Source organism: Sparus aurata, chromosome 22 (genome assembly GCF_900880675.1).
Source record: "Sparus aurata chromosome 22, fSpaAur1.1, whole genome shotgun sequence".
NCBI lineage: Eukaryota > Metazoa > Chordata > Actinopteri > Spariformes > Sparidae > Sparus > Sparus aurata.
This window is the reverse complement of record NC_044208.1, coordinates 27,099,513-27,113,293: the sequence shown is the minus strand read 5'-3', so window position 1 is coordinate 27,113,293 and position 13,781 is coordinate 27,099,513. Positions and strand designations below refer to the sequence as shown.

The 13,781-nt window shown below is 45.0% G+C and overlaps 1 protein-coding gene across 13 annotated transcripts in view; it reads right to left on the bottom strand.

The window, feature by feature from the left end:
• nrxn3b (neurexin 3b) overlaps positions 1-13,781 on the bottom strand; it is a 292,901-nt gene that overhangs the window by 169,397 nt on the left and 109,723 nt on the right. For 7 of the 13 annotated variants that reach the window (XM_030404631.1, XM_030404630.1, XM_030404628.1 and 4 more), the window contains 9 exons: positions 9,752-9,955; positions 7,961-7,987; positions 6,324-6,443; positions 5,365-5,477; positions 4,881-5,149; positions 4,301-4,491; positions 3,577-3,750; positions 2,844-2,870; positions 271-390 (listed from right to left, as the gene is read on the bottom strand). In XM_030404631.1, the coding sequence (XP_030260491.1) occupies positions 271-390; positions 2,844-2,870; positions 3,577-3,750; positions 4,301-4,491; positions 4,881-5,149; positions 5,365-5,477; positions 6,324-6,443; positions 7,961-7,987; positions 9,752-9,955 (1,245 nt within the window). The remainder of the gene's footprint in view (positions 1-270; positions 391-2,843; positions 2,871-3,576; positions 3,751-4,300; positions 4,492-4,880; positions 5,150-5,364; positions 5,478-6,323; positions 6,444-7,960; positions 7,988-9,751; positions 9,956-13,781) is intronic. The other 6 variants (XM_030404632.1, XM_030404635.1, XM_030404629.1 and 3 more) reach the window with 1 other exon arrangement.

Here is a 13,781-nt window from a genome sequence, read left to right as displayed (position 1 = left end):
ATTGGTGCAACAGCAGCTGAGATATTCTGGTTCGCTTCCTTATACGGCTTAAACTGGAGGAAAAAAAATCCCATAATGCAACTTGACCACAGTTTGCAACACAGGCTTCCTGCCTCCTGTTGTCTCCAAGCTGAAGCCGATATCGCTCAAGAGATCACTTCAGAGCCACAGAACGCATCACGCCAATCCTCGACTTTGACAGGCAGAAATCAGCAGACTGTTCCTTTAATGCGCAAGCGACGTTAGCTCAGGTAAATGTTGAGTACTCACGGTCGTTGCAGTGCGTCCCCGTGTACGACGTCATGGAGCAGTCGCAGGTGAAGTTCTCCCACTGCTGGATGCACACACCCATGTTGGCACAAGAGTCCTCCTGGCAGGTCGTGCTCGGGCCTGCGAGAAGGCGGGATGGAGGGTTTTGGGGGGAGGGAGGGAGGAAAGAGGGAGATACCAACAGGAAACAACAGTCAGGCGACAGTAGGAGCTGCTGCTGAGCCTTAACAATGCAGGACTCATGCAGAAGAAGTGCACTCTAGAGAGAGATACAGCATGTGGGCCTAGAAGAAAGAACGAGGAGCGAACAGTGCCGCCACAGGAAGCCTGACCCGGAGTGCAACACACTTAAAAACAGTGTGGGAAATCCCGTTTCACGCTGGGTGAAGCGGCAATTGCGCTGGCGAGCCGAGGCAGAGGCGCCAGCTTTTTTTTTTTTTTTCTCCACAGGATCAACAGCACGCTTCTCAAACAGAATTTACTTTTAACTGATTAGTGTAAAAGCTGCCGTCTGGGATGCTCTTTTAGTTCTGATCTGCGCTCAAGGCGTAATTCGGCAGAGAGCTTGGACCGCGGCCGGGCCGATGTGACGACACTGTCAACTCCCCTTGATTTCCGTCTTTCTGAGAGTGCGTCGATGGACGTGCATGCAAGTTTTTTTTCTTTCTCATCATTCCAACAAGTCATTTGAAAGAAGTTTTATCCGAGTAAAACTTAGAAACGCTGCATTCCCTCCGTGAACGAGCAAGATGACACATAAACAGACGACCTTTGTACAAAATGACAAAAGCTCCATTACGACGACAACCATTCAAATAGGAATTGTCATTAACACGATGCAATTGCAGTTTTTTTCTTTTCAGACACCTCTAACCGTGACAATATGAGGCGAGCATTAGACACAATAGACAGACAGAAGTCGTGAAGAGCAGGAGGAGAGAAGAGACGGAGAGAGAGCACTTGAGAACATGTAGTGCATATCTTCGCGTATGCACTCGAGTCAGACAGGAGTTGAGGAGGGTATTCAAAGTCAAACTGGATGTGTGTTTGCTATTCCTCTACACCACACATAGCTCTTACCTTTGAATACTTATACTGAGAGGGAATGCAGATAAGGACAAGTGCACAGCATAGATAACGAGATAAACAATCCCCCCGTCAAGAGTCTAGACAGACACGGGGGAGAAACCTTGACAGAAACCCTTCTGATAACCACATAGGAAACAAACAAAAGTAAATAAGATGAAATTAAAGAAACAGTCCAAATAAAAGGCAGACAAATGCAAGTAAACAGAGTTTAAGAGCAATTGCCTTGTGCAAGACAAAGTGAAGAGAAGAAGAAGAAGAAGAAGAAGAAGAAGGACATTTGAAGTGGAAAACAGAGCAAGTTTGCCAGCTGAAAGTGCATTTACTGTGTAATGTACGGTGGCGGTGGTCAACCAGGCATCCTGTGCGCAGACGCGTGTTTCTAAACATCGTATGGGTGCGAGGCTCACGTTCGCATGCACACATCATCGGTGCTCATTTGTCAGCGTGAGCTACGTGGCAGCGGGAGGTCGCTCACTCTCTGAAAAACGCTCTCATCTTGGTGAAGTTGCGAAAACATGATGACAAAACGAGAGAGGCGGAGAGAGAGAGAGAGAGGCGCGATACATCAGCGGCGCGCTGACGGCGTTTAGATGTGCGGCGACAGCCTCTTTCTGCTGTCTGTGACGGCCTGTAATGTGTCACAACTGGCATTTTCTCACAGGGACACACAGACAGGACTCACACAAACTGTTTGCCTCTGCGCTTTACACTACCCAGATGACTTCCTCCCACAACCACTGTGTGAACGTCACTTTTCTGATCTGATCTGTTTGAGCTCTTCGATTATACGGTGCACTTACACTATGTAATTTCTCGTCTAAACATTTATTTGAGGCCTCCCAAATCTGTTGCATTAATAACTGTATTTTCTGCCTAGCCAGTTCTTTTGGTTATATTTCGAATCGTTCATGGTCGACATGCATGTTTGCTAGCTTGCCATCTTTCTTCCACATCTTTGCCAACGGGTTTCCACGCCTTCGCCATCGAATGTTGATCAGTGGAGTGCAATAAAACTGCTGGCAAGAGTGTTCTGCACTCTGTGGACATGATGTAAACAAAACATACTGTTCCGTTGTTCTAGCACTGGTCATAAATTACACAGGGTACCAGCAAATATGACACTAGACCTACCCTGATGAGATGCAATAAGCTCATTCATATATAACTGATACACACAGTTACATGTGCTTGAATCTAACATATGTTTGGCTACTTCCACACGGCAGCCGTGCCGAGGTATCAGAATGCAGTAAAAACCAACAGACTTCTCTTCAGTTTGTTTTTCGGGTCGCTTAATCAGTTGTGTTGTCTGCCAGCAGTCTCTCTCTCTCTCTCTCGCTGCATATTTACTTTCCTTTTTCAGAGAGCGAGTCACCTCCGCGGCACCAAGGGGACACTATTGCCATGGTGACACCCACGATGCATTGCACACAGCAGACTTTCAGGCGAGCAGGCCTCCGAGAGGCTGAGTTTTAACCCTCTACCTTGCAGGTCGGCTTTGGTGAAACCAACTTTGTTGGCGCAGAAAGAAAAATAACAAACAGAACAGAGCAGAGCGGAAAACAAGAGTAAAGGTTAGTGAGGGACCAGCATTGTTAGAGTTCGCAAAAGTTGCACAAGTTTGAGGAACCCTCATTTGTTAGTGAGGGCTGAGCTGATGAACACAGTGAACACAGACGATCTTTAGCCATGATGTCGCCAAGAGTTCTGCTCATTTAAGGCGACTGTGCAGCGCTTTCAGTTTATCTTAATCTTCTGCTGCCCTCTAGAGGTCATACGCAGATACCTGCACCACACATAAGGAACATCACATGTATCTGAACAGCATCATATTTTCTACATTGGAAGAAGTAATGATTCATTAAACACTACAACAGTCCAAATGTTTGGGCAGGCAGGTGAGTGTTCTTGCGAAACAATCTCCAATTTATAAGAAATCTGAACATCCTGGTTTCTTTTAACATCCTTTGATAATCTGGGTGAACTGGATGTCCCTCAATGTGCAATTCATGTTTTAGTACTTTCAGCTATTTCAACATATATTGATACAACATAAGCAGTTAACAAGAAACCGAAAGACAATTTATTTTCTGGCGAAGAGGAAAAGAAACTAGGCAGAAGTTGAACAATGCTACTGTCGACTGAGGAGCCTTCCAATTACGCTAACGAATCTCGCGCGGCAGGTCATGATTCTTATGCGCTACAGGTCATCTGTACCTTCACAGCCGCGCTCAATCTGCCCGCTGCGGAAGAGCGCGTCGTTGATGAGGTCTGGCAGGCGGCCGTTGAGGTCGAGGGAGGCCAAGCAGCCCTGGAAGCCCTCCCGAGAAACGACCAGCTTAGGGAGGTTCTGGTACATGTTGGGTCCGAGACCTCCGATAAACAGGTCGCCTGAGGGGAAGAGAGACGAAGGTAAGTGAGGGCGTTATAGTGAGTGGTGGTCCACGTACTCCACCATGTGTCCAACAAAGCTAATGTACTTCCTGCTGTCATTTCTCATCTCTGAGCTGATTGTTCTGCATGTTTCTATTCAGTCTTTAAATCTGAACAGGACAATCTGAGGTTATCTGTCCTGGTCTCTTCTCTCCCTGCTTGCACATGTTTGGCTGCTGTTGGGTTTATTCAAAGTCTGTTTGTGCAAGGACATCTAATTAAAATGTCTAAGTACCTCAGATTTATAGAGTATCCTCCGTTAGGAGTTGATTCAAGATTCAGTCTTATGATTATAGTCGAAGAACCTTTATGATACCAACACAAAACATAGTTTTAATCTAACAGCTGGGCAGATATCAAGTCAAGTCCAGGAAGTCACTTTAGTCCTGAAGTCAAAGTCCAGCTGCATGTTGTTGTTTTGACTTTGCAAAGTTAGAAGAACCAGATTTATGACTCCAGTCCAAGTCGTGTGCTGGCACACCGCTGCAGCTCGCCGTTGACGCGGTACCTTTGAGGTCGAGGTTCTTGGCTCCGTTGACGTTCTGGGTGACCGACTTTGAGTCCACCTTGAGCGTGTGCGTGTTGGAAGCGTCCCGCGTGATGACCACGTTATGCCACTGGTTGTCGTTCAGCGGGTTGTCGCTGTTCCCCTTCAACAGACTCGGCCCGTTCCCCAGGTCGAACACGTAGTGGATGAAGCTGGGCAGAGAGAGAGAGGAAGCACATCGGAGGAACACGTCAGAGTTTGTCTGTGCATAATTTGCATGTGTGTGGTGGCGGCGCGTCTGTTTTTATCTTCCCAGACTGATTAACCTTAATGGGGAAAAACTACCCACAACCGGCTCACGCTGCTCCGAGTTAAACTGATAAAGAAAATAATCTTCAGCCAACACAATGCTTGTTTGTGCTTTTTCAAAAATTACAAACCGTGCAACAGAGATTCGGGATCGACGGTTTCCTCGGCGTTGTTGAATTCACAACGCCTCAAGAAAGCTGCTACACCCACATACATGCTGCTGTTGTTAATCTAATAACTGTAGACGCTGGACTGCAGCCAACAGCAGCGACACGTTACAATCCCCGCTCACCCTTTGACCAGCTCGACGGCGATGAAGTCGTTCCCGTCTCCGCTGTTGAAGATGACGAATCCGTCGGGCGACGTGGTTTTGAACTGGAAGAAGAGGTGCATCGTCGTGTAGGCCTGAAGAGTGGCCAGGCCCAGGTAGCTGCCCTTGGTCTTGAAGGTCACGGGATCGGCGATGATGAAGCGCATGCCGAAGCGGGCGTTGAGCTCGCAGAAGTCGATGTCCCCGTTCTTGCACATGTCGATGTACTGCATGCCGTTGAATTTAAGGCTCTGGGAGGAGATGGCGGACATCGGGTTCAAGGTTTTAAAGAGTCGTACCCGATCAAAGGAAATAATCAGCACAAACAAGGAGGAACAAACGCGTACTGTAGCTATGATTTGAAAAAGATAAGACACCTGTGGTAGCATACGCCGTCCTGATAAATAACGAAGACTAAAATCATTCCTCTTAACGACGTGAGTTAATCTGTGTTTGGACGTTATACCTGAAGATGCCCGATGAAGGAGGACGGAGCAGAGGAGACGTGTCGCCTCTCGGTCAGGATGCCCGTCTCCACGTTGTTGAACTCCAGACGGGTGTGGTCGCCCGCCATCTGACCTGAGGCGGAGGAGGGGAGAGAGAGAGGAGAAGAGGCCGAGGGATGAAGGGGTGGAAGCGAGGGAAGGATACTGCAACCTTAACCGCACACAACAACCGCCCATTTTTGATTTGTGTCATGCTGAGGTAATAATCCCACCCGTGCCAAACAGTCAAGTCAAAGGTGAAAAAGTGATCTAAATAAAACAAATAACTGAGCAGTCAGTTGTTACAACATGACCAGAACTTTGAGGCCCGGGAACAATTTATCAAGGGACTAGAAATATTCTTTAAGCCTGCTGTCGTCTGTGTTCACGGTCTAAAAAACAAAAACTGATTTGTGGCCGGAGATTTTTAAAAAATGGTCCCTGACAAAAAGTGTTACTTGTACTCAACAAATCAGAAAATGTTCTGCTGCAAGCCCAATCCCCAAAGTTCTTGTACTCTTGGAAAGTACAGCCCCCTGAGCCCGGACTATTTAGTGGAGTAAAATAATGTTCCCAGAACCTGATTTAGACGCGGGTCACTGCAGCAGAGACACACTGTGTTCCTCCAAAGGTCCCTGGACCCTGGGGAAAGTTCCTTTGGTGGAAATGTGGCTTACTTTGTAACTTCGGAAGTCAGAGTTGTCAATCACTATATATCATTATATATCATATATAACCAAATCATTTACACTGGATCTTACTTTTTTTGTTTATCATCAGTATTTTTTATCTCCATTATGAAATTTAACTTGCCTGAAATCTTAAATTGCATCAGTTTGACTTGTTTACCACATATAACCCACCCTTCCCCCCCAAAAAAAGAGATATATCACATGATCATGCATCGGATATTAAAACAGCAGGGTCACGAGGGTAATACCTTCAGCCATGTCGTCATCCACAGTGAGTTTGAAGTTTTTACCGCGGCGGACCACTCGTACTGAGTGCCACTCATTGTCGTTGAGCTTTTGTCCGGCATAAAGAACCTCAGGGCCCTTGCCTGAAGAGGAGGGTTAGTTAGTGAAGGGGCGGGGGAAGCACAAGCACAAACCAAATCTTTGTTTTCACAACGAATTAAATAAATAGAAACGAGCTGAAGAGTTTCCAATTTAGGATTAACACGTGTGTATTATTACATTTTGACAGCGCATTATGATGTAAAAATGTGTCAAACTAAACATTTTCTCGGGCTTAAGATCTGTATCCTTTGCGGATAGTAATCCGACTTTCAAAACAAAAATTTGGTTTTGATCTGACAACGGAGGAAAGCAGTTTAATAAATCACAACCGGCAGTAAAACAAGAGAAAACAGTGGCTGTTACTCAGGCAAGGACTCAAGCGCCGCTATTAAAACTCTCTCCCTCGCTTCGATTCGTAGTCGGAAGGTGAAGTTAAACCTCGACAACCTCGTTTAACGAGCTATCACAAACTGAGCTGCAGTTTTATTACAACAGGCGACTGCAGAGACATTCTCACAACACACCACTAGAGGGCAACGCAGCCCCACCGAGGTCATCTCGTGGCCACAGCTGCTCACTCAGAATCCTAAAAAAAAAACTGCTGAATAACATCTCACACAGATTTCAGATCCTAAATGGAGCGTTATTTAGACTGTGAGAGTGATTTGTGGAGCAGTTTCAGATTCTAATCTGGTGACTAAACTTCTGTTGTCCGCTGCCGACACAGCCATGCAGAGAAATAGAAGTAGACTGAGCCACGTTTATATCGCTTTTGATTAGATTAGAACCTGTATATTCTCTGGAAAATGGAATTTGAACGAGTGACTGGAAAAATATTGATTCACAGAAGTAAGTGTGCAAAAACCAAATCAAATAAATTCTATAAATCCTTTAGAATTTGAACTTGCAGCGTCCTCGCTGATTATTCGATGACAATAATAAAGGTAATTAACGTTGAACAGGCGTCTACAGCTCGTTTCTTTAATACACACACACACGCACAGACACACACACACACACACGAACCCCTCTTAAGTCTCTGTTCTCTCTCTCTTAATCTCTCTCTCTCTCTACGAGGCTGCGAGCGCGTTGGAGAATAATGAAAAAGAAGAGTCCTCCTCATGAGTAAGAGCATGTCCGCTAACACCGTCTATATATCACATTAGAGGCCTATATACTGCAGTACGTGTTAAAATAAGGAGGGCAGGGAAAACAAAGCAAGTGAGACACAGGAATATATTACAGTGAAGAACAATATAGCCCATAGAGGCTGGGAGTATAAATGTTGGGCGAGTAGCTATAGGCATACAGGGGGAGATTAAGAACTAGTTGCCTGACTTAATCTAAAAAATGGGCCATTTAAAATATATAGAGTACATTAAGTCAGATTTGCATATAACTTTGATCTCCGGCTATTACTTATTTCCCTTCTTATCTGAGAAATCCTCTTATCAGCCCCCTGCATTCACACATCCCTGGCCCTTACATCTAGCACACAGGCTATAATCAAACATTGACTTGAAGGAAGAAGGCTGCAGGTAGAAGAATGTTGACTTACTGGTGTTACAGTTTATCCTGATACAGTCTAGATGGGGAGGGGAGAATAAGTGACAGATGAAATCGCATCCTTCAAGGTTACAGCTGCAGACATCCAAGAGCAAAGAAAAGCCACCTTCCGGGGACGGCCACATGACCTTGGCGGCCATTTTTTTTGGGGGGGGGGGGGGTTTTTGGCCTGATTTTTGGCTACAGATGGGCAAAAGTTCTACACCGATCCCAATTTAGTCAGATTCTTGTAACTCCTTTAAAACGCTGTAGCCGGTAATATTGCACCAGTAGAGGTTCAATATTACTGCAGTGATTAGGCTGCGCTCGTTTCTTTGGTTTAATTTGAAACTTTCACATCATTACAGGGGTTCTAATAGAATCATTTGCAGATTGCTGTCCAAAAAAACATTCATGGAGTTTGGATACGTATTGGGTTGGGAGTTTCCAAAATGGTCGCCTGCAATTCAACGGCCACATCGATTTTGCAACGCACCGATTACAGCCAAAATAATTTCACTAGCAGCCCACGACGTGCTGAATAATCTATCAATTGTGTGTATAACTTTTCATTAAAATTGAGTGACTGTATGAGCCTCTGACTCAAATCTCCACCTAAGGGAGAATACTGAACCCATGTTTTGGCAGGTGCAGGTTGAAATCCATGTGACCCGGCTGGTCATGTGCCGTCAACCGCAACAGAAAAGTGGGAACAAACAGCCTCGAGCCACAAAGCACCAACACCGTACAGAGACCTGAAGACCGCCTCTCACAGGGTCCTACGTTGGTTAATTGTTCCGTGCATTAAATTGATTTTTACTGAATTTGATTTTCCTTTAGTTTTTAAAGGTTAAACCGGTCTCTTTCTAAAAAAAAAACCCTCTCTAAAAACATGACATACGGACTACAGATGTTCCATGTTTCCAGCAGCTGCGGTACATAAATGAGTTAGATTGAAGCATTTGTTTTTGCGAGTGCACATGTGCGTTGTGTTGAGGGTATCTATTCTAGGCTCGCTGGCATGAAGGCCTGCACTCTACTTTAAATGTAGCACTCGTGCCACCATCTGCAGGCGCGCTGGGTGCTGTGGCATCGGGCTGTTTGCCAGACGGGCCGCAGGCTCGAGGGCCTTTGAAGGGGTGAGTGCCATCTTTGAACAAGGCATGGGAGATGCCAGCTATACCAAGGGTTACTAATGGACAGAGAGAGACATGAACCTGCTATCATGAGAAAAAAATGAATAAATAAATAAAGACAACAAGAACAGACCCACACGATAAGAATGCATACTATCGGCGCGGCGCTAAAATGTACGGACGCTTACCTGCGGCTCTGATTAGATGGCAGAATATAATCTAAAAAAGCCGCTGTCTGAAATTGATGCATGTTTTGAGGACAGTGCCATCCATCAAAGTGATTCACAAAAAGCAAGATGTGCCTTTGGAAAAAACCTATTTGTACACGACAATGAGCATGACTAAAATGATCCGTTCAAAAGATGTGCTGCAGAGCAATGGATAACGTTGTTAAGTGTTAGAGTGATGGATATCAAAATCTACAAAGACATCTGAAGCATCAAGGCAGATAAACTTACAGTCCAGGCAAGTCAAAACCAATTCATGCAACTACGATGACAGACTACAAAAAAAAAACTGGTTTAGTATGTGTTAGGTCTGATATTCAAGTCTGGACCGAAAAGAAAACAATGTACAGGAACGAATAAAGAAAAAACACATAAAACAGTAAAAGGCCTCCTCTTGAGCGCGAGGGGAGGAGGAGCCAGCGGGGGCGGTTTATACGATACCTAGGTTGACAGTCAGTTTGACTCTCCCGCTGTCCAGCTCCAGCCTCAGCGTGTCGGCGGACTCGCGGGACGTGGCGGCCATGAGCAGGCCGAACGCCCGCTGGGACATGAAGCGGAGGGAGACGTCCTCGGCCTCCGTGTGCATGACGTTCGGGATCACGACTTTCATGTACATGCTGCCGTCGAAAGACAGGACGGATGACTCTGCGAGGAGAAGAAAAAGAAGACGCGGAAAGTCAATTTTCTTTCATACAATAACTCTCGAGTAAGTGGAAATGCTGGGAAGGAGAAACCATCATATCAGGCGATATATATGTCGTATGCTTCACCTCCTCTTGACAGCTTGGATTATGTTAGCAAAGCTTTCAAATGAGATAAAAGAAAGTTTGTGCAAAGGAGAGCAAAATCGCACACACTGGCATGTCCCTTATATTTTGTCAATGGGAAACACACACATGCATGTATTCATCATCCACTGGCAGGCTTGTGACTTGGAGGCTGAGGCGCACACACGCTGCTCAGTGTGCAGAAAATTAAATCATCATGCTACTTCCTCCTCTCCCCTCTCTGCTGACGTCGCTTGGTGTCTTAAGCCTGATTGTGAAATCTTCCTTTGTAAGATGTAAAACCACAATGTAATACAAAAACGTCGTCTTGTGTTTAATTAAGAACAACGAGAACAAAAAAGGTGGCGGTGGTTCGAGGGGCTGCGGGGCCGGACTGTTCTGCGCCTCCTTTCTTTTCTTATGAGTTCGAGAAAAAGGAGGAGAAAACTGAAGCGAGTGCGGCAAAGAAAGAGGAAGACTGTCAGCAGACTGGAAGCCTCTCGGGGATGGGGAGGGAGAGAAAGACAGATTAAAAAAGGGTATCCAACCATGACATACCTGTTTTGACACCTCAGCTTTTTAAAACGGAGAAAAAAAATAAAATCGCCCTGTGGCCTCAGAAATGCACCACCGTTTGGCCTCGTCTAGGGAAATGCTGAGGCTTGTTGGTGAGAGTGTTTTGGGAGCATCACACGAGAGAGAGGAGGAGGGATTGTACCGACGCAAACGACGCAGCATCGCATGTCCGACCCCCGTGCTGCCGACTACCGTTTATTGCTTTTTAAAAACACGAGAAATCAAGTTGATTTGTGCAGAAAGATGCTGCTTACCCGTGCAAACAGCGATGCATTAAAAGGAATGTTGGATTTTTTCATCACTTAAAACGTCGAGATTCATGTGAGATGCTGCAAAATTCATATACAAGCGGTGTGAGATTACAGAGCCGTTTCCGAAGCAGCGCACTGCTGTTGCTTTTAGGGCTGTTGTAAAATCCATTCTATGAACAAGCTGTCGACTGTGTGGGTACAGTAGCCTGGAGGATAATGAAACCTTGGCTCCCTGTTGTTCTACCCAATTGTAAATTGCACAGGCTCCCTCCCTCCATGTGTCTCCTTCGCTCTCGTACACATATGCATAAAATTTTTTTAAAAGGCACCGTCACACGAACCACACATGCGTGCACATCACGCCGTGCACAGACGGATCGGCTAACTGAAAGAGGCATGTATTGATTTGTGAGCCGGGTCAGGTCCCAGGCTCAAACGGGAAGGAAAAAAAAACTAGAAAAAACATGGCGAGAGTCAATCTGCAGCTCACAAAAACCCAAAGAGACAAGCAGGGACGTGACGGGCGCCCTGTAAAACAAACTGTGATGTCCAAGTGGACTCGTCATGAGCGCTGGGAAGAACTATTCCTGGAAATGTTGTTTCAGATGTTTGTAGCTATGAAATCAGGACTCTGGGATTGGAACATTCCTACAAGTGCTCGTGTAACTCTTTACAACTGTACACAGCATTTTTACATTGTAGGTCTAAAACAAACTTATGTTGACAATGAACAGTCGAGCAATTTGTCACAGTCTCATACATTAAAATAGAATTGAACAAGAATTTGAGGCATCTTTATGAGGCAGAACTAGTTGTTGGACGAGTGTGCTTGTCCTTATTTCTCTAAAGATTTTATAGTCATCTTTATTTTGCTATAAAACTGTAACAAACCTGCCCAACCCTTCGCTGTTGAGAGGTTCCAATTTAGACCAAAGCGGTCGATCAAAACATCAACCGACACTGCAATCTATTGTGTCGTGAGCATGGCGAGGAAAAAAAGCTACACATGCAAACGTTCTTATTTCTTTGCTGTGGTAGCAGTGATGAATATTGTCTTTCGTTCATGCAAACATCTCCAACAGCGGGCTCTTATATTACTGAACTCACCAATGGTGTTTCTACTCAACTGTACACACACACAAATCTTGATCAAATTGTTGAATATCATGCAAACATAACAGGTGAATCTGTGGTGAGATTGTTTTCACCCTCAAAACAATTTTAGCTTTTCATAATTTAAAAGTTACCCCCAACTCGTCGACCTTCCCAAAAAAGTCTTTTGATGTGCACGACTGCTCCAGAGCTGCTTTTTAAGAAAGAACAAAGTAACGGTGGGGTCTATTTTGGTGTACAACACGGTCCTGGGGGCAAAGTGGTCCGGATAAAGTCTGGATGTCATCAATCAACCCCAGCAGGAACTCGCTGCGTTGTCGTCAAATGGCTTTTTATTGTCGGGGAGAGGAGAAGGGAGACTTCAGTGTATTTTATTCCCACTGCATATATCTTTCTGCATTTGAGTGGCAGCAAACCAAAGTTTTCTAAACCCAGAGTTTATATTTGAGAATGTGATTCGTTTAGAACCACTGAGGGACGAAACAAAAGGGCGAAATCTAATTTAAACTTCAAAGATGGCAGAGCGTTAGTGACTGACAGGAAAGAGTCCAGTCATCTGCCTCACACTGTTCCCTACCGGCCTAATAAATGTCTCCACGGTTATCTACATGAAGGACACAATATTCTGCTGTTCTTTGCCCACTAAATATGGTAATTTCTTATTATTAATACTACACAAATCCAAAATTATTGCATATTTTTCTCAGCTGTAGTTTTAACTCATTCCCATCAGCGGTCCATCTCGTCTGACTACAGGTCTGCAGTACTGAGCACACTTTCTTAAAGGGATATTCCGGTGTAAATTTAATCCATGGTCTAACACACCGTGAAACTGTGTTAGACTCCCTCTCGAGAGATCAAGTTAGCAGACCGCTAATTTACGGAGTTTTATCAACCTCAGAAACGACCGTACGACAACAACTACACTGCAGTAAATGGATCCAAATATAAACCGCCACCAAAAAGCCACAAATAATGCTCAGAACAGCACCAAACTTCAGCAACAGTACAAATAGGGTCTCAGCACATAGTCCGGGGCATCTAACCTCCGCTAGCTTAGCTGGATTTCTATTGTGAAGCTAAAAACAGATTTCAACTCTCCTCCATCAGCTTCCGGGTCGGGGAAGTCCCGACGCGACGATTACCGAGTGCGGTTAGAAATGCTCAATTCCTGTTCTTTTCCCTGTCCGCTCTCGATAATAACTGTTATAAACTGGCAGGTAAGACACATATGAACTTTGATTGCTTTTCCATGGAGTCATAATCATACATTTTCATCCATGAGCCGCGGAACTCTACTGCACTCGGTAATCGTCTCGTCGGGACTTCCCGTCAACAGGAAGCTGCTGCAGAAGAGTGGTAAATTTAGTCAGCTTTTCAGTAGAAATCCAGCTAAGCTAGCGGAGGTAGATGCCCCGGACTATGTGCTGAGACCCTATTTGTACTGTTGCTGAAGTTTGGTGCTGTTCTGAGCATTATTTGTGGCTTTTTGGTGGCGGTTTATATTTGGATCCATTTACTGCAGTGTACTGTTGTCGTGCTGTCGTTTCTGAGGTTGATAAAACTCCGTAAATTAGCGGTCTGCTAACTTGATCTCTCGAGAGGGAGTCTAACACAGTTTCATGGTGATTTAGACCATGGATTAAACTTACACCGGAATATCCCTTTAAAAGAGACACATCACTTTGCTGTACCAAACTTACTCTTACTTACTTGATATTTTGCATTCAAACGTCTCTGTGCGATATGAAACATGTCGCCCGG